The sequence below is a fragment of the Triturus cristatus genome, chromosome 6 (genome assembly GCF_964204655.1).
Source record: "Triturus cristatus chromosome 6, aTriCri1.1, whole genome shotgun sequence".
Classification (NCBI taxonomy): Eukaryota; Metazoa; Chordata; class Amphibia; order Caudata; family Salamandridae; genus Triturus; species Triturus cristatus.
In genome coordinates this window covers 143,890,941-143,911,326 of record NC_140589.1, presented here as the reverse complement: position 1 = coordinate 143,911,326, position 20,386 = coordinate 143,890,941, and the positions used below count along the sequence as shown (strand labels likewise).

General features: G+C 45.6%; 1 protein-coding gene and 1 long non-coding RNA gene across 4 annotated transcripts in view; one reads left to right on the top strand and one right to left on the bottom strand.

Annotated features, from left to right (window-relative positions):
• FOSL2 (FOS like 2, AP-1 transcription factor subunit) overlaps window positions 1-3,249 on the bottom strand; it is a 41,579-nt gene extending 38,330 nt beyond the window's left edge. For 2 of the 3 annotated variants that reach the window (XM_085610364.1, XM_085610365.1), the window contains exon 1: window positions 2,648-3,249. In XM_085610364.1, coding sequence (XP_085466490.1) covers window positions 2,648-2,764 — 117 coding nt within the window. In that variant the 5' untranslated portion in view covers window positions 2,765-3,249. Of the gene's footprint in view, window positions 1-1,147; window positions 1,243-2,647 lie in introns of those variants that run through there. The other variant, XM_085610366.1, reaches the window with a different exon arrangement.
• Window positions 3,224-20,386, top strand: part of LOC146816520 (uncharacterized) — a 146,931-nt gene continuing 129,768 nt past the window's right edge. Inside the window, exon 1 of the long non-coding RNA XR_014962917.1 lies at window positions 3,224-3,526. This is a non-coding gene — a long non-coding RNA (uncharacterized LOC146816520). The remainder of the gene's footprint in view (window positions 3,527-20,386) is intronic.

Here is a 20,386-nt window from a genome sequence, read left to right as displayed (position 1 = left end):
CAGACTGGACACTCGGTGTCTGGTGCCTAGTCAGGACTGTCGAGGCCTCAGTTACTGTCTCCTGTCGGCCAAGCACCCGCAGGAGGCACAGACAGATCGGGGTAAGATTATACCAAGTGAAATACCAGCTTGTACTACAAACCAATCAACACAAAACAGGATGTGTACAGTGGGGGCAGACTCGAGCCCGCCGTCCATTGTGCCACACGGGCAAACAAGCTACGCGTCCCCCCACCCCCTTGTTACATCACAGTCTTATATCACCTACCCCTCACGTGCAAGGAAGGCCTCACACAAGAGCAACAGCGCCACCACACAGGTGAGTGTCGAACAAATGAGCGAAGGCAACACTGAATAATTGAGACCAATACAATCTCACAAGTCATGCCACCAAAGCCTTAATTGAGCAACACCGCCAACAGAAAGGGAAGATGTACAACTGCCAATGAGTGACAGCGTCTCATGAGTGACTCCCACTCCAAATGAGTGACACTAGCCTCCGAGCAATGACAACCACTCAAGGTAAAAATACACTAATCACACTTGTGACTTCAACATCACTGCCTTTGCAACAAGTGAGACACACACCGGATAAGTAACACTGCGGTACACCGCCGTTAGGGTTTACAATGCCCTGAATGCACAAGGCACTATCCTGTGCGTGGAATAGACCCCGAGTGACAACATCACGTCACAAGTGAGGCATGGTATCAAACTGAAGTCATACCGGGGCACAACTAGAGACATTTCAGTAAAATAACACTCCGAACAGGTTTACTTAAATATGCTATTTGTTTGCGATTTATATAAACGACGTGCTGCATCCCTACATGTATTCAATCACCCACAGATCAAAGGAACAGTATTAGACAACAAAAACAGTCGAAAAAACGCAAAACATAGCAATCACACAAGGTGGTGCTTTTGGTAAGAGCAATGTGCGATATCTATTCCCAACTGCGCTAAAGGGCAACAGTCATTGCGATTCTTGCTAGAACAAAAATGTTTGAGAACGACGCTCAGTCAGTGACTGACAAAGGAAGCTTCACCACTGACAGGGAGGTTCCACTGGCCAGGAAGTCATGCACTGACTGAGCACGCACTGACTGAGATCCTGCACACAACGGATGCCCCCTCGCCTACTTACTGTGTGACCAGCAGTGATCGGCTCTTTGTCCAATGTGATCGATAGATGCGAGAGACTTTCGACTTTCCACCAATCAGTGAGAGGCTAAAGGTGAGCGAGCCGAGGTGTATGCATGTAGCTGGTAGACGAGGTGCAGTAAACAGGGCTTGCTGGGAGAGATGTCCTGACATGCCCTCTGGTGTGTGACATGCCACAACAGATGACATGTCCATGGCGGGTGAGATATCCCGGATGTGCCTTGGCGGTACATATATGTTTCTTAAATCAATCAATCAGGGTTTGTACAGCGCAACTACTTACCCACGAGGGTCTCAAGGCGCTGAGAGTGGGGAGGGGAACACTTAATGGATTATGTTGAGACACCAAGAGACAAGCTCGTTTGCCGATTGCCTTATGTTGGAGAGATAGCTATCATCCGAGAAGGTTAAAAAAATCACTTTTGCAAGAAACTGACGTATCTCTCCTAAAAAGGACGAGACGTTCCTGGCCGGCGATATGCCTTGGACATGTGCCTAGGAGGGGAGATATGTTACAGTACTCGGCCAATGGTTGAGCTCACCAGAAGATTAGATATATTTATAACTGGTGGGGGGGGGGGGGTGAGGGGTAGGGGGTGAAGGGGTAATCATGGCATTTCTGGGGCAGCTGATAAGCTAATGATAGTCGAGGGGGTGATTTGCGCTGGGTCTGAGTTAGGGGAGCGTGAACCTAGACTAGTGTCCTCATCTTATCTTGATTTGGGTGGGGAGGGGGGGGGAGGTTTGAAATATCCTAGAGTTGGGTGAGATGTTGAAGGAAGAGCTCCGGTACAGGGCAAAAGGTGATTGGCATGTCCACGAGATGGGCTGCGCCTGGCATGTCCCCACGGCAGACGAGTTGTGCCTATGTGCCACAGGGAGAAATTATATCAACATATCGCCAGGTGGTGGGATATTTTTCATATTTCTCCCGGGTATGAAATGTAAACATGTTCACCTGACTCTGTGGTTGGGCTGTAGTGGCCGATTTGCGCCTGGAGCCGGAATATACTTGGTAAATCAACTGTGTGGTGGGGGGTTAAGTGGAGGGGGGTTGATATGTCTCTCTGGGAGTCTTTGAATATCTTTGGCATGTCTTATGAGGATTAAGAATAGTTGGTCGGCCCTGGGTGTTTAATGTAGTTGCCACGTTCCTCGGGCCTGGACTACAGTTGCAGAGCTTCCAAAGTGTTGATGTAGTCAACTTACCACCCCGGGGTGAACTGTAGATGACATGTCAGCAGGAACGGGAGAGCTGAGCTGAAATGTATTAGACATGTCTCGGGCCGGGGGCAAGGGGATGATTTAATTGGCATGTGTCCCCGGAAGTAGTGGTACAGTTAACATGTCCCCACGGAGATGTTGGGGTAGTTGACATATCCCGCTGGTGTAATTCTAGTTAAAAAGCACCAGGCGGGGGGTGAAATGCACTTCGCATGTCCCCCAGGGAGGGGTGAGATGCAGCTGACAGCCCCGGACTCACCTGCAGGAAGGAGCCGGGAATGGAGTTGCTGCTGCTGGAGTAGGACTCGGTGTGCCCGGGGGAGCCGCTGCTGCCACGGGAGGAGCTGTCCAGGTTCCCGGGGTAGTCCTGGTACATGGTCCGTTGGGGTGGAAGCCGTCCCCGGCCGGGTCCCCGCGCTCGCAACACCCCGTCAAAAGTTCCAGTCCGACGCCTACGAGCCAATCCACAGGTGTCGTCGGTGTGCAGGAGAGCGAGCGCCTGCCCGGGTGCCCGCGGAGAGGCAGAGCCCGCCCTGCCAGTGCGCGGAGCGCCGGTGAGTCAGTGCGCGCCGCTGCCCGCCCCGCGCTCGCGCTCCCTGCCGCCCTCTGCCGCCCGCTCCGCTCCCGCTCCGATGAGTCAGTGAGATGGCACGAGCTCAGCGCCTCAGTTATCAACTCAGCAGCCAAGCAGCGCGAGCGGGCACAGTGACGTTTCGCAGGAAGCATCCAACGCAACAGAGGGGGAGCCTAGTGCGAGCAAAGCAGCGACAAATAAAACCCTCCTTCAAGATGACTCGTACAAAACGTTTCTGTCAGCCTGGCAGGAGATTGCGCTCCTCTGCAGCGCGACAGTTCTCTCCTACAAAGGCAGGCTCGTCTCTTACTAAAGACCCCTGCCGAATACTTTGGTTCGTGCCATTGACGCATGTCGCCATAAATGGTGCTCAGCGCGTGGGTTTCCTTGGATAGAGTGACGTATGTAGGAGGGATCCCCTTCTGGTCTGCAGCTGCCAGTGAGCAGAGGACCAGTGCTCAGTGTGCACAGAGCCGGGGCCGAGGACGGTACGCTGTGGGTGCTGCAGCGAGCTCTAAGGACAGTTGCATCGAAGGGCCAACGTTCTTTCCTTCACAGCACGGGGTGAATATTTTGTGTGCATATTGTTTTTGACTGAACATGAAGACAAGGACTACCCAGCCCTTTATAACGCCAATTCGAACTCCCTAGCGGGGGTGGGGAAGGAGGTTAGGGGAAAGGGCGTGTAGATTGTATGAGCCTAGTGCCTTGCATTGAAATAGAGTAGTTTGCTTACGGTGTCTTTTAAAGCAAGGGAATCCGTTTTTTTCTTTCTTCCTTTTTTTACGAAATCCTCCTCCCAAATGGACTCAGTGGGTCTTTGTTGTGGTTCAATGGGGAGAATGGGACGGGGTTGGGGTGGGGCTGACGCGCGAAGTAACATACCGGCTCCTTTTGCACCTTTCCACCCATCCCTGAGGCTCACTGCCACGACACACCACTCCTGAGACCCCCGGTTCACAGCTGTTCATGTGCCTCTTGTCGTGGGTATGCATGTTTTTAAAACAGCCAGCATCAACAGTGCTCTTCTGCTGGGACTTCGCGCTTCCTTTCCCCCAGTACATCACATCACCCTTCATGTGGTGATGGCGTCGGTCTGACACCCATGGAGACACGAGACTAGACTGCTTCGAACTGGAAGTGCTGGAGTACCTGCGCCGCTGGCCTGTCCTTCCAGCATCACCAAACTGCATCAACTGTCTGCAGCACATGGCTGCGCCTGGAGTACCCGCACTGGTTCACACGCATCTTTCCGGGGTCAGTAGTGCACGGCCCACGAAGTGCACAAAGCGAGCATAGAAAGAACAAGCACTTGTCCTACAACGATGTCGGATGCGCCAAATTCAGTATTTTACGCTCACCTTCTTTGGGATACATTGTCTACAAAGCCATACATGACGCTGGCCACTCCGAAGGGACGCAAGCAAAGTCTTCAATTAACCCCTTCATTGTCTGTTGAGCAGGCCGAATCTGCATTCGAGTGTTTGCTGGATTTTTCCACTTGTGAAACAGATGGTTTCTTATCAATTAAAAGCAATGTATGACCCATCCACCTTCATTTATACTTCCAACAACCTTTTGTTTCCAGTGTCTGCCTCCATCAAGTTGAATTTCAGTCATGCCACACATACACCAAGTTAGAACTGGGGTCGCCAGAGTGAAGGAGTGAAACTTTACACAGATTTTACGCTCTCGGCCTTTAAGATAGCAGACTTAATTAACCCTCAGGTTGGACAGACTATGGGTCCAATTCACAAAGCCATTTGCACATCAAACTTCAACGTTCATACGCGAATGTCTTTATTTCCATTGGCAAATTCCCCTTTGAAACTCCCAGATTGAGGCTCAGAACTCGTAGATCTTCTTTGAAGCACCTGCTTCTAAGAAAATTATACCATCATGGCACCAAGAAGGAGTTCCAACTTGGCATGAATCATTACTCAAATATCTGCTTCGAATATATTTAGAAAATGTAAATAATTTTGTCTTTGAACGCCAGCTGACCATTTCCAGTATGCAAATGCTGTCCTTAAACAGCTTGCCTTTCTTAGCAAATTAATTACATTTATCCTCAAACATGAGCATTTTACTTTTTGAAAATACACCAGTTTTTTTCTCTGAAAGTCTATAGTTTCATTTTTTGGGAAATAAATATAATTCCCCTCAAACGCCATTCTGGCATTTTTCTTAAAAATGCACGTATTTTATTTACTCCCTTATAATAACCACTCCTTTTAGGTACACCAACAAGTTGTCACTAAAAAAACTAGTTTCTTTCTGTAATTATATACATTTTGCTTAAAATGTCACTTTTCGTTACTGAACTCATTTTGTCCCCTAACATCTCATTTTTATTTGATGATAAACAATTTTTATCCTTTAGTGTGATATTTTCATTTTTAGTATGTGCACTAATTTCCATGTATACCATTGTCATTTTTATCATGTTATCGAATTTACTCAGTCTCGGCTGACACAAACAGTAAGTGGTGAGTCGGGTAGAGCGGGCCTAAAGGGAGCGCGGGAGAGGGAGCACAGGGGAGGGGGGTAATATTAACAAACTAAGCCTTACCTGAAGCCGTCGGCCACCTTGCGCCTCTGCTCTGCCTCCTGGTCCCGGTAGACACTAGGAAAGCTATTATCAAGCATGAGAGCAGCACCGGGATTGGCCGTAGCGGGTTGGTCTAACAGTCGCTAGCTCTGAGCCAGTGGTGGGACGCTCCTCCATCATTGCGAAGGAGCTGGTGCTGAATTTACTGCTGCTACACATAGGAAGACACAATCTCATGTTTCCATCTATCACTTTACTATGGTTTCCACATTAAGCACGGTATGGCCTCTGATGCCAAAGGAGTCCACCAAATGTCAGACTCAGTCACTATGGGCCCGATTCACAGAATTAACTTAAGACAAAATCCTAAACTTACTACCATTTTGGTATTCACAGAATGCACTTACTGCTTTTGGTATTCACAGAAGGCACTTACTGCTTTTGGTATTCACAGAATGCACTTACTACTTTTGGTATTCACAGAATGGATTTACGACTACTAACTTTACGTCCGCACTTGGGCCGGAAATTCTGGCCCGGAGGCGGAGCTTCCGGGCCGTAGGTGGGGATTCCGGCCAGTGGCGGAGATTTAGCCATGGACAAAATTTCCACCTCTGGGCCGGAAGCCCCGCCTCCGGCCCGGAAGCCCCGCATCCGGCCCGGAAGCTCCGCCTCCGGGCCGGAATTTCCAGCCCAAGTGCGGACGTAAAGTTAGCAGTCGTAAATCCATTCTGTGAATACCAAAAGTAGTAAGTGCATTCTGTGAATACCAAAAGCACTAAGTGCATTCTGTGAATACCAAAATGGTAGTAAGTTTAGGATTTTGTCTTAAGTTAGTTCTGTGAATCGGGCCCTATGTGTCATAGTATTCCATCAGATACCACAGACACGTGAGAGGGATAGCAATCCGATGACCAGCAATGGTGGCCAGATTCCAATAGTGGTCACCATTTACCAGGGATCCTCTGTGTTTCCCAGGGATGCTCACCGTATGTCCGAGTTGATCACCGGACTCCACTGAATGCCACAGGTTAACCCCAAATGTCTGGATTCCCATCATGTATCAGGAATGACCACCAGATGTAATATATACATACACAAAGGCAGTGATTCCCATTAGATACCTGGGTGGCCTCCATATGCTATGGTTGTTTAATATATGTTATGGATGCCCGCCATAGGTTAGATGGCCGTTATGTCAACCAAATATAAAGAATCTCTCTATAACAGTAGCAAGGGAGGGTAAACATACAGAAAGAAGAAAAAAAGAACCTTGTTTGCCAGGATAAACAACATAGAATCATAATACAAACTCAAGATGTGAACCAAAAAGTACAACTCTTACAACGCCATATATCTAACAAATAATATGGAATAACAACACATTTTAATATAAAACATACATTTCAGGTCAATTAATCACAGATGTGAAGTGCATCCGGTACATATAAATTGACACAGACTTCCTAATACAATCATCAATAAAGCTGCTTAGTCGATCACTATTGAAAATAATCAGACTTGGATATTCCAAGAAAGACTCTCACCAAATACACACACCGAAAAACATCAACACACAAATATATATATAAATAAAAACATAGATTCTGGTTATACAATTGATTGACAATAGTAATCAATATCTTCCTTCTAGTCTTGGGTCATTATAGTCAAGGAAACAGTAACCTTACTAAAAGGGGTCGGCATACGTTTCGGTGGTTAAGGTGCCTGGTAAACCATCTTCTTCAGAACCACATGTATAAAAACAAGTTGCAACAGCTCTAGGGAGGCCCATCCTGACTGAGAGGTTATTTAAGGAGATAAAAAGTCATATCAGAGCCAAAGACAAAGAATATTCAAAATAGAGCTATGTGCTCAGAGGGAAAAATCGAAATGCAAAGAAGATAAACTACTGCAGCCCAAAATACATGACAGCGAGTAATAGACCAGCACCAAAGAACAGCTGCATATGCCCAGAAAAAGAAAATGATAATATGCAACATTAACCAACATTATGTGACAAAACTAAACAATCAACAAGAAACAAACTTCTTACTGTCAACAAATACAAGTACAGCTCATGATGTTCACAATAGTACACACAAATAGATTGAATCTAAAAGACCAAAGAAGTCAGAAATCCTAAAAGAAATAACAAATCCATCTTAAGTGAGAAGCTACCTTTATACATCAGTCAACGCCCCAAGCGTGTAAAGTTGTGCCAGAGTGCACATTGTGAAAAAGACACAGGAGCAACCCGTAGACCAAGGCTGGACGGGGATACGGTAAATATCAAACAAGTGCCCAACTAGACATCATTAGACTAGCCAATCCAGTGGGAGCAGAACCACGAACCCCAAATGCACCCCAAAATGTAAATCACCCAAATATATCTTAGAAGTTCCACTTCGGCACTCTTGATCCTGCCATAAAGAACACCCTTCCCAACATCAAGCCCAACTTTAGTTTAGCAGAAGAATACAATAAGTAACTGGGACCACATATCATGGGGAAAGGTAAAGGGGTTGGTTACAAAATCTCAATTGGGCAGTACAGAAAAGTTAAAATATATTCCATGAAGGCTCAAATGCAGAGTGCATAGAATTATTATAAGTCCCAATAAACAGCAAAAAGCATAAGAGAACCGGACAATGTCCCTAGCTAATAGATGCTCAGGGAAATCTCTGGCTCACCCCAGAGTCGGGGAGTTTTATACCCATTTTATGAATGGCTAATAAGCTAAAACTGCAAATGAATAGAAACCAGGTCCTAACTATAACTGCCTACTGGCGACCGCCAGTGGATAATGTATGTATCATGTTTTATGTTTGATCAGTTCGTTTAGATTTATTTTATGTTTTGTGTTTAGTTCATGCGAAAATTTATGTATTAGAGTCTCGTCGATTGATATATGTGCCTTACAAAACTATGAATAATTACTTTCATAAAAATACTAAAATGCCAGGGTAATTTGTGGTTCCTTGAGCAAAAATAAATGAGTGATTGATCCCTCCATACTTTTTTCCTTTACATGTTGTAAAACTGCAAATTCAGCGCCGACACATATTGGACAAATAAGAGCACCACAATAATGCACATAATACTAACCTATTTTTAAGAAAGGCTCCAGCAGCTTCTGCACTGTAGCTGTCTAGAGATGCCCAAAACAATATGAAACATTTTTCAAACAATAATCCATACACTGGTGTATTCTACCAGGCCCACATCGAAACTGTGGCGGAAATGTCCTTTGGTTTGCAACATTTAAAAAAAGAAAGTTTCATTCCAAACACATGCTTGCTAAGGAAAATAACCAGTTCTGTCACAGTTACCTGTGCTCTGGGAAGACTGCGGGGAGAGAAGACACACAGGGGGGAATTGATTGGGATGGGGAATGAGCAGGCGCGAGATAAACCGACCAGCAGAACAGCATCCATATTAATAAAATGGTGTCTTCACGAAAATGTGGTACAACTAAATCACATTAATGAACACACCTTTAAATGTCCAGTTAGAATTGTTTTAAATGCAATGTTATCATGTAAGCATTTACAACAAAAATACTTTATAAAAATTATTGGGATTCAGAATATTTTGCCACCCAAAATTAGAAAGAACTCCAACAGTGATAAGGGATAGATAAAAGACATGTATCACAAGAGTAATCTACGAGAGGAAGGTAGCTACAAACAGATGCCATATGTACCAAGTTGGTTGTTGAGTTGTTTATAGAACCACAGCTGATCATAAGGCATAGGCTCTTATGGAAATACATTAAAGAGTACTTTAACATGAAAGTGATCACACACTACTAGTGATAAAAGTGTATAAATCAGACTCAGTGAACAAAAGACTATAATGGCAGCAGGCACAATATAGGCATGAGAGTAGGATGTCAGAGCATGTTACGAGAATAAGTTAAAGCTACAGTCCATTTGCTCTTTAAAAGAATAAGTTAATAAAAAAATGTTTATAGACCTGTAAATGTCAACGGTTGTTCCACCATTCATTAAGTCGAGCGAACATCATCACGATGGAAGCAGTGGTAGCGCGCTTGGGTGGGCAAATTGTGCCTATGAGAAAACCAACTCCACTGGTGGTGGTTAAAGGGAGAGCAGGTAGATGTTCCCAAAGGGCTGCCGCAGTGGGTACGATGCCTGGCAGGTGTCCAAGGTGAAAGAGAAAGGCGAAGTTGGATCCTAGTGGTGGGTAGAGAAGCCCTGTTGAATCCTGGTTGTGCCCAGACTGATGATGGCCACACGCTTTCCCGCAGCCAGATTCTGGCCTCTTCCTTGAAATTCGAAGCAGTGGGAATTGTGCATGTACAGTGTGCACACTGGCAGCGAGCATATTCCTTACTGGCATGGACATTGAAATGGTGCTTTACATGACTGCAATGGATGTCAGGGAGAGTTGGGGATCTTGACATACCTTCTCAGAAGCCAATTAAAAGAAACGGAGTGCATCTCTGAAGATGGAAGTAGTTTATTGACAGTTTTAGGGCCATCTCAAGACTGGACACGTGCAGATGTGGAACTGTTCATGTTGCATCTGGAAGGGATGGATAGCCAGAAGCTGGCTCGTCCTTTGAGAGTGCAGACTTACACATTGAAAAGGTGGTGGTCGCCCCTTCTGACCTCCCCACTAGCCTATTTCGGCCCCCAGATCGCCGCACGGGAATCCTTGATTCCATAAACTTTATGGTGCACGCATGGCATGACTTGGTAAAAAGACAAGACTGTAACATACTACACTCCCCATTGGTTCCGCTGGAATGGTGTGCTTGGCTCCCTATGAACGGAGATCGCGCAGCGCTCAAGGCACTGCAGGCTTTGAGTGTAACTGTGGCGGGCGACCTCTTTCCGGAAGGGAAATCTCATACGTGGGGCGAGGTAGCAACGGAGGGCACTACGGTCACCCCATTAGTGCAGTTCCAGTACCATAGGGTGAGGCACGCCATGCATGAGATACTAGGCGATGATATGGCAGGGCAGCCCGAGGTGACCCCACTCACACTCATACTAAAGCAGAATCACCTGTTAAGCTAGTGTCCAGTTTCTATGGGGTCACACAGGCCTATCGTAAGAACTTTCACACAAAGTCTAGACTGGCGTGGCAAAAGGACCTAGGCATACATATAGATGACGACACTTGGAGATATAGTTGTGAGGCGACCCGTTGAGTGTCCTTGTATGGCCAGCACCGACTAATCCGCCTTAAATATTTGCAAAGAGTCTACTACACCCCGGAGCAGCTTTTTCGGTATGGGCTGCGTGAGACAGCTAAGTGTGAGAGGTGTAGGGTGTGTCCTGCGGACTTCCTACATGTAGCCTGGCTATGCACAATAATTGCCAAGTACTGGGAAAAGCTGTTTCAGACACTGAGCGGCATCACTGAGGTGCCAATGCTCCCTGATCCGCTCATTGCTCTGCTGGGTTATACTAAGAAAATAAAAAAGGGACTTGGACGATTGATCGAAATGGGTGTGTTGATTGCAAAGCGTAGATTAGCAATGCGTTGGGCGCAAGGCCTTCCACCCACAATATAGGAGTGGTCACGAGATATGTTGTATTGCAACACACAGACTGAACTGTATAGTGAGCTACTTCCCCCCGAAGCGGCCCCAAGAATATTTGGGGATTATATCAAACAAATCTTGCTGGGAAGGCTCTCCTGACCACAAACCCACTCCCTGACATGGTGGACAACCCAGGTTAAATGTCAATGATACTAGCCAACGTGGCACTGACATAAGTGACCAATCGGTGTGTCTAACCGGGCAACCGAACTGTACTATAGGAGATATGGAATTGTGCCTGCTGTGTACCCCAAATGACTTCACTGTGGCTCCTGTTTGTTTGTAAATGGTTTGCGCTTCTTCTTTCACTGTATACACTCATGTGAATGCTTCAAGAATGCATGCTTTGTAATGGTTTATTCTTATCGCTTCACTGCAGAAGCAAGACATGTCTTTATTTTAATGTATAACATAATAAATACAGCAATAAAAAAAAAGGCCCAATTCACAAAGTTGAGACTGCATGTGTAGCTCTACTGTAGAGCTACTTCTATGAAAAAGTGTAAACTGTGTTCCTATTCACCTTATCCAAGTGTATATTTATACCTAGTCATAGCCTCACGAGACTCCAACCCTGAATTTCTGAGTGTAAAGTTACTATTAGTTATAGTTATGGTAATAGTTACCACCAGTTTGTGGAGATCTTCGCCACTGGGGTAGGAATCACCAAGTAGGAAAATATAGGGACATTTAATAGAGTTTATTATGATTATAAATAAAATTAAACAAATTTCATGTAAAAAAAATACTAAAATTACATTTCTACCATGAGCTCCTTTATGCAAAAAGAGTGGGTGCTGGGAAGCGTTTAATAAAATCTGGGCACGTTGGGGAAAGGAGGATTATTAAGTCTTGAATTATTTTAGAATACTTTAAGTTTGATGGAGATAATTTCACAGACAATAGGGGTGGTCTATTAAAGGAAAATGTTTTTGTTTTGTTTATATACATATATTTCATGAAGAAGTTTTTTAGGAAGCATTAACAATAATGGGAATTAGGAATTTATGAGCAATAGGAATGCTGCTTATAACTTATAACTATGTACTTAAATATCATGAGTAATTTATGCAACATGTATGATGGATTATAAACTGTGAGATGTTTTAATATTTTTTGAACAGTACTTTAAAATTAAAATGACCCACTTTCACTAACAAGTTTGTATTTATTTACTGCGTAACAAATGTAGTTGCAAGATGTGTTTTCAATTGATTTAAATTTGTCAAAAACATAATTTATTTTAAACATAAATGTAATATTACATTACAAAATAATACAATTTAGCACTAATTTTACATTTTTAGCTTAAAAAAGTCTATATTTGTTTTAAATTTCAGAATTAATGTAATTAATTATTTTATATTATTTCCTATGTTGTGTTATTGTTATAGCCTCTATGGGAGTGTGTTGCAGTACCAGTGATTGACCATGTGTTCTGCTTGACCTACTCCAAGGCTGGGCTGGAGTAGATTTAAGCCCCTTTTGTCACAATGGGAACACCAAAAACTGTTCCTGCACGGCATGACCCAAAAAGTCCATGACGTGCAGAAACTGGGGCACATACGCATGGCCCCCTTTGTTTCCTGTCCACCATGGTGTTCATGGAGGGAGGAACCTCCATGACACTGCAGGCGGAGAGGAAACTCGTAATATGATTAGCGGTACCACGGCGGTCTCGGCAACTATATTACGGCCTTCTGACTGCTGCGACACCGGCAGGGATTGGCAGTTTCCCGGCAGCTGCGGTGGGGCTGTCGCGGTCCGACCACCCAATCATTAAAGGGCGGTCGGGAGACCACCACCCCTACATTGCCGCATTCCGTAGACCGTCAGACTCGTAATCAGGGCCTAAGTGTATTTTGTGAATAGCAATTGCCTTAATCTTCTGTGTGTGTGTTTCCCTAAACATTCCTTAAATTTCGCTTCATCCCAAATAATTTGTAGTAAATTAGTACCCATTTTGTAGTAAATTAGTCCTCCTGGTCCTTCTCATATTTACTACAAAATCCTATACTTTCGTGTGCCAAGATCTCCCTCCTCTGCACAGAAAGGACGGGTGAGCCAGATGTGGCCTTCTCCTTCTCTAGGTTTGTGAATAGCATTGTGCAGTTTTAATAGATTGTGGAGTAGTACTGGAGCACTACTTTACATTCTCCAAAGGGCTGCTTTTTGTGAACCAGGCCCATATACTCTTCAGGAGTTACATGTGTCGTATGAAATGCTTATTAGTTGGTGTGGGGGGCTGTAGAAGATGGCTGCAGAGAGTGGATAACGTATGAGGGCTTCTGTGTCCAGCGCGGAAGCAGCTGCAGCCCAGTGCACATCCTTTAAGGTGGAAGGAAGCAGTGAAATGTTGAGCTTCGAGATGCTACTGTAAAGAAGGCATCCCCCTGTGCAGCTGTGCTGCCAGGCATCTTGTGATGCAAAATGCCGCAACCTTAGCTGCCCAATCAAAAACGTGTCTGAAGGATTCAGCATGGGCTTTTCAGACACTATATGAGCATGAGGCCATCTTTCTCTTTTACTACAAACTAATTGCAGAATCTCCACAAAACCATTTTGTTAGATTGCATTAATGCTTGCTTTTTAAATAAATGTTTTGAATGATCCCTTTGTCTTGCTTTCTCACTGAATTCCACTCTCCCATCTTACTTTAAATAAAAGAACCTCCCAGGCTGGTCCTGCCTCACCCATCTACAGACAATCGACATTAGATGATCCACTCCCATTTCTTTTATTGGGAGGTCGAACGTCAGGTAATGCTTACAGTATGTCCTCTTCCACCAGCAAGCTCATCGCATAGCGTTTGTTTACCATACAACTTACACTGGCACACACATTCAAGACCATGGATAAACCCTCCACAGGATTATGGTTGATAATGTTGCGTCACGTGGCAGCAACTGGAAACAATAACTGCAAACGACAGAAATGTTTCAAGAGATTCCATGCATGCTTGGGACCCACTCCAACCACATGGCAGAGAATACAGTCATTGCTGAGTTCCAGCTGCCCAACACGCTTCCATCATGGGATTGACATTGTCTGCTTTGGTGGTGGATAAACCTTCTAGCGCTGGGCAGTGGAGTCCTGCATGTTTTCATTGGGGCTGTGTGTAGTAATTTGCCAGGTGCAGCACACAAAATGATAACCGTCACCCACTGATGTGTGAGGATGCCTCCTGCTGGTCTCTGATTCTCTTCACTGATTTCTCCAAGCTTATAATATTGTTGCTTATTAATAAAAAAGATGCTGTAAAAAAAAAAGTATTCCGTGTACTTGAGTGCATTGGGATGCTGTAAGTGCAACAGGTGCGCCCAGATGTTGTCAGGCTGAACCTCAGCGATGAAGCCCACAGAGCCAGAACATATCTAGGGGTGACTGTGTTCTTGTGTTCAGGGGGTGTGGCCTTGCAGTGTGAGCTCCAGTGTTCCTTTCATTGCAAGAACAGGGTCGATTTGCATGTGGTTGGTACCCTCACAGACAACCTCAAAACCACGGCAAGATATGTGCGCGGAGTAACCATAGGGTGCTCAGATAATTCTGTTTATGGAAGTTTTTCAAACAAAAGAGCACATAGTACAGTTCAATATATTTTGCAGAAGCTCAATACAATAGTTGAAAGCATCAACATCTCAATGAGTTGCACTGATCTCTTAGATAACTAGGGAAAAGGAAGGAGGGAAAGGGGGGCCACTCAGCCAGGGAAAACATGTGCCTATCTCCACACAGGGGTCTCCATGATACGCGCCAGGGGGCGTGCCAGCAGTCTCCTTATGTATCAAACCCACCTAGAGGACTTTAGAAGCCGGACTCACAGAGGTAGGAATCCCCAGCAGATCCGCCTCTTCTGAATCCGCAGCAGCCACGGTCTCCCCCTCTACAGTTTGCGCGATAGATATAACTCCAAGGGGGGACCAAAGATCTTTGGCGCGGGGTCTCAGGAACATCAACTCCCAGTAGGTAGTCAGTTTTTGGCAGTAGGGTGCGTCCTAAAGCCACCCGGCCCTACGCGGCGTCAGACGCCGTCCCCGGTGCATCGTCACCTGGTGCTTTGCTAGCAGGCTCAGAGGAATTCTTGAATTCATCTAAGCCACCCACACTGTTTGTGCTGGGTAAGTTAGGCTGCCTTAGAAGAAGGGTATCCCAAACTCGCTCTGCCATAGGAACTCAAGCTGCATCTCACTAATGAGGCCCAACCAGCTATTGGTTCAGAATCAAGGCTGATTAGCAGAGACAACCAGTAAATCAGAGGCATGGGAAACACCCAGAATAATTTCCACTTGTTCAGATGATGTTTAAGCATTTTCCCCATCACTTTTTAAGCGGTCAGAAGCGCGGGGACTGTTGTGTTTCTCAATTAGTTAGTACTCCGTCAAAATACTAAGGGCCACATTACGAGTCTGGCAGTCCACAGACCACAAGACTCGCAAGGAGAAGGCGGCGGCAGTCTACCATTCGCCCAATTACGACCAGGGAGGTTAGGCCACCCTGGGACCGCCACAACCACCAGGGATCGGAGATCCTTGGCGGTGGCACAGTGGTTTTGAGTCCGCAATATGATTGGCGGGACCACCGCGGTCCCACCAAGCATATTACAAGTTTCCTCTCCACTGCGGTTTTCATGGTGGTGGTGAGCCCACCATGAAAACGACGGCAGAGAGGAATCATGTTGCCTCAGGGCCACGCAGTGCATTCAGTTGGGCACATGTTGTGCCCCCCTGTGTGCATGACCACCAGTACCTGCACGGCATGGACTGCAGCAGTTCACGCCATGCAGGTGCTGCTTTTGATGATCCCATGGCGGTGCCTATTCCATAGGCACCGCCATGGGAACGCCATAGAACCACCTGCCAGACATGAGAAAACTCCTAATCTGGCGGGTAGTTCAACCACAGGTTTGGCGACGCGGGAGCGGGGCAGTCCCATTCCTGCACCGCCGAACTCTTAGTAAGGCCCTAGTTCTGAGAAGGGGGCCCGTAAGCTGCATCCATGTATCACTACTGCATATAAATGTGAGAGCTACTTACCGGGCAGCCAGCAGTCCTGTGGAATTCACTACGGTAAATAGCAGGTACCAATCCTCTTTTCACTATAAATAGACCGGCCCATGGATATACGTGCAAAGTGCATGCATAGTTTGAATTATAAAAACAATATAGAGGCAGTGATTGTAATCAACAAACAGATTGAAAAAAAGAAATGCAACATGATTCAGGGTTTCATTGTGGTTTTGTGATAATTTGATAAACCCCATCCCCCTCCTAGCCTCTGGCTAAATTATGTCAATCCCATGTAGTAGGCAGTCTGAGGATTAAATGTACTCAGATTTGCCTGCATACCCATCCGCGGCCTGTGCAGGTAACAGCGGCGGGGCGGTGGGGCCTTGTGGGGGGGATTCTGACAGACGATGACGAGGGAAAATTAATTTTCACTCGGCATCGTCCCTCAAATTCCCGCCCCACCCTTCCCCACCGCCCCACCTCTGTTACCTGCACAGACCGCGGCTGTGCATACCTTAACCAAACAAACAGGGATATTGTTCTGAATTTAGAGAGCTTCATGTGCCACTCAAGTGATAAAACCAGGCTGCCTGGCTTCCTAGCACCGCTGGCGACCTTTGGCCCTTTGAGAGCACCAAGTGGCCTCTGGCCCACTAATCCCTCATCATACCCCCACATACCCTTTTTAGATTCGTTTTTGATAACAAACTCCATACACCTGGACTTTGTTGAATGTTTAGGATAATAACAATCAAACCAGATGCTCTTTGACATAGTTTTACTGTCAAGGCCTTGTAGGATATTTTGAAGAACATCCCTGTAAATGCCCAAGTTGAACTATTGTTGAATATTTTGAAAAACAATTGCTGAACTATCCCATAATACTAAAGGCGCCCTTAAGACCCCTGCAGACTTAATAATGTTCATTGTAAAGCCCTTTTACTCCCATATAAATGAGCATGACTATATGAACATACGAATATGAAAGAAATGCAACGGAGATACACGAACAAAACAAAACACAAGGTTTCCATCAGGAGCAGCAGCTCTGCCGTCGGTGGCGGCTCCTTCCCCTCTCTTGTACCTGTGCCCTGCGGCAGGAAAGGCACATGGCACAAATGAAGTAGTACGGTCCTAGCACAAGGGACAGAATTGGTGGCACCATTAGGCATTTAATTAACCCATAAGATTCTGCTCATCTGCTGTCATTTCACAAAACTATTAGATAGTTTAATTCACTGTTCTCTTGAGTTTGCCCTTTTCCTGGCCACATAGTAGCAGCCATCTCTCTCTTTCTCTCTCTCTCACAACTTTAACAATTACAGCAGACACATTTGTGGGATCCACTGACCACGCCCACACGCTCCACAGTACAACTAACCTACCCCCGAGTCACCATCTTCTGCCTGGATGTTCAAGAGCCCCAGTGTCTTCTTTGTTGTATTGATTGCTTGATTTCTATTGGATTCTAATGGTATTCTGGCATGCAGGTTTGGAAATCCATAGGAAGTATACGGGAAAATAATATACACTACTTTTTAAAGAGAAAAAGTATGACATAAAACACATAAATAGCACAGTAGGCTGTGGCAGCAACTGCTCTGCAAAGTCTACTATTTGTCAAGAGTGTGAGTCCTCCAGAAGGGCTCTTCTCATGGTCGCCACCTCTTGCCGCCCATACATTTGATGCTGTTCTTTCACAAACCTTCACTGGTTTCCAGTTCATTTGTGTACCCAGTTCAAGGTGCCCTGCCTGATCCATCAGGCACATTCTTTGTATCCTCATAGTGGAGTTTATTCCATATATTCCTACACAACCTGTCAGCCTGTCTGCAGACACTCCATCATTTCTGCAAACAAAAGGAGGGGAGGCTGGTCGTTTTTACGTCTCGCCTGAGACAGCGCTTTAGCGCTGCTCTGGCGAGACTTATAGTAAGCGAGTTTTGGAAGTGCAAACGAGTGCTTTCAGGCCTCCAAATACAGTGCATGTGTGCCGGGCGCGCGCACCATTTGGAGGCCTGAAAGCACTCGTTTTCTTTCACTTTCGCCTGTCACACAGCCTTTGAAGTGTGATCGCGATTGCGATCACTTACATTTCGCGGGCGCTTTGATGTTTTCAGTGAGCCGCGCGGCCACTGAGGACATCAAAGCGCCTGTGAACACCATTTGCCACCCCCTTCCTGCTTGTTTAAACTGGCTTGCTCTGTTGTCCTGCTACGGTTATATATATTTTTTAATAAGATGTTAGCTGTCACTGTGTATAGACTACCTGCACTAACAGCAAAGCAGCGACATTGTAAGCTGGTGTTACGCATCTGACCACACCCAGCAGAACAACTGCACGGTCCCCATTTTGCAGATCAAGCGGATGGAGAATTGTTTTCATTTTTCTTTTTACACCTCCCTCCTCATCTTTTAGTGCTCTTTTTGTAGCCTGCTAAACAGAAGATCAATCCGGCCGGAGCCAAGCCCCGCCTGCCTAAACCTCTCCCACTTTCAGAGACAGCAGCGCAGGGGCTTTGGTGCGTGTGCGCTCGTGTGTTACTTCAGGGAAAAACTGAAGTGGCCGCCATATGCTTAGGATTTTTTAAACATTTGCCTCAAGTTCTTAACTGTAGGGAGTCTGGACATACACCTCAATGGGCAGTTCTCATTTGCTAAACAAGGGGTTGCCTCCTCTAGGTAAAACATTTTGCACTGTTCTATTTTATCCCGATTTCTTGCTTTCAGCGAGCTCGTGGGCGGCAGCGTTGGTATCTGTGTATACATAAAGGCTTGTTCTGCTCCCCTCCCATACCCCTCCCTTGGCCGCCTGCTTGCTTTGTGTGTGCTCTCTTGTTGGCTCCTAGTATGTCTCTCCCTGTCTCTTTCTCAATTTTTTCTCCCGTCCTGCCTCTGTCTTTCTTAGTCTCTGTCTTTCTTTTGCTTTCCCTCTTTCTATGCCTCTCTGGTCTCCATTTCTCTCCTCGTCTTTCTCTAGCCATCTGTCATTCTGACGCTCTCCCCTTGTCTCTCCGCCTGCCTTTCTCTGCCACTTCCTGTCTGTCTTATTTTTCCCTCTCTCTGTATCTTTGTGTATCCTTGTCTCTGACTTTCTATTTTCTCCCTATCTTTGACTTTTGTCCTGCTCTGCCTGTCTCTCATTATCTCTCTCTCTGTCCTTATCTGGAATTCCTAATTTCTGTCCCTGATTTTCTTTCTTTCTACATCTTCCTCTCCCTCCCCCTCCTGTTTATTTCTCCCTCTTCCAGGCACCGAGCTATGGGTGTTCTTAATGTCCTGGACAAACTACAAATGTTTGGTGCTAAGTGTTATTTTTGTGGTGCATGGATAATGAGCAAGCATTTGCAATGCAATAGGTCTCGCATTTGCGAGAGTTGGAGCTATCAGCATTGTAAATGACAATGCCTTTTATTAATTTGTTTTGAAAACCTGCAAGTGGTGCATAAACACGCACTTTGTACCTATAATTCTTAATTACGAGAAGCAAGGCTGTCAGTAAAAGAGACTGCCAGCTTTGCTTCTCAAAAGCAAGGACTATAAGTACAAAGTGCTTGTTTACGCACAGCCTGCAGGTTTTCAAATGCATAAATAAAAGGCATTGGTATTTACATTGCCAATAGCTCAAACTCTCGCAAATGCGAGACCTATTGCATTGCAAATGCTTGTTGAGGTTGCACCCCCGTGGAACTCTCTGCATTTGCCTCTGTAAAGCATTCCCCTGCTTCTTTTTATTAATGCGTTCGTTTCTTGCTCTTCGGATTGGCCGAAGGTGGGATTTCTCGGTATGAATTCTTGTTTAGGTTTTCACTTCCTCCTACTTTTGCAGCCAGACACACTTCAGGTTACTGAGTAGAGCTAAGAGATTCTTTTTGTTTTCTAAGTGCTGTAATCTGAAGCGAATCGTAGAAAGAATTAGCCTTTTCTTGAGGGTTCTGCTTCTGTCTATCATGAATGGGAAGGAAGCGTGAACACCTGAGGCCATGTTTATGACCCGGTCGGTTTGCGTCACTCTTGCATCACACTAGTGGTGCAAGAATGAGGCAAACCGTAAGTCATATTTTTGAAGCCATGCAAAGCCCCTTTGCATGGCATTGAGTGACTCCAAAATATGGAGTAACGTAACGCAGCGCAATTCGCTGCGTTGTGTTACTCTGCCCTGGGAACGTGTTCCCTGGGCGCTGCATTGCCGTTGTCACGCTACCTCCATGGCTTAGGATGCATTTCCAGATTTACCAGACCCTGTAAACCTGGGAATGAGCCAAAAAGAGTTGAGGTGAAATATGTTT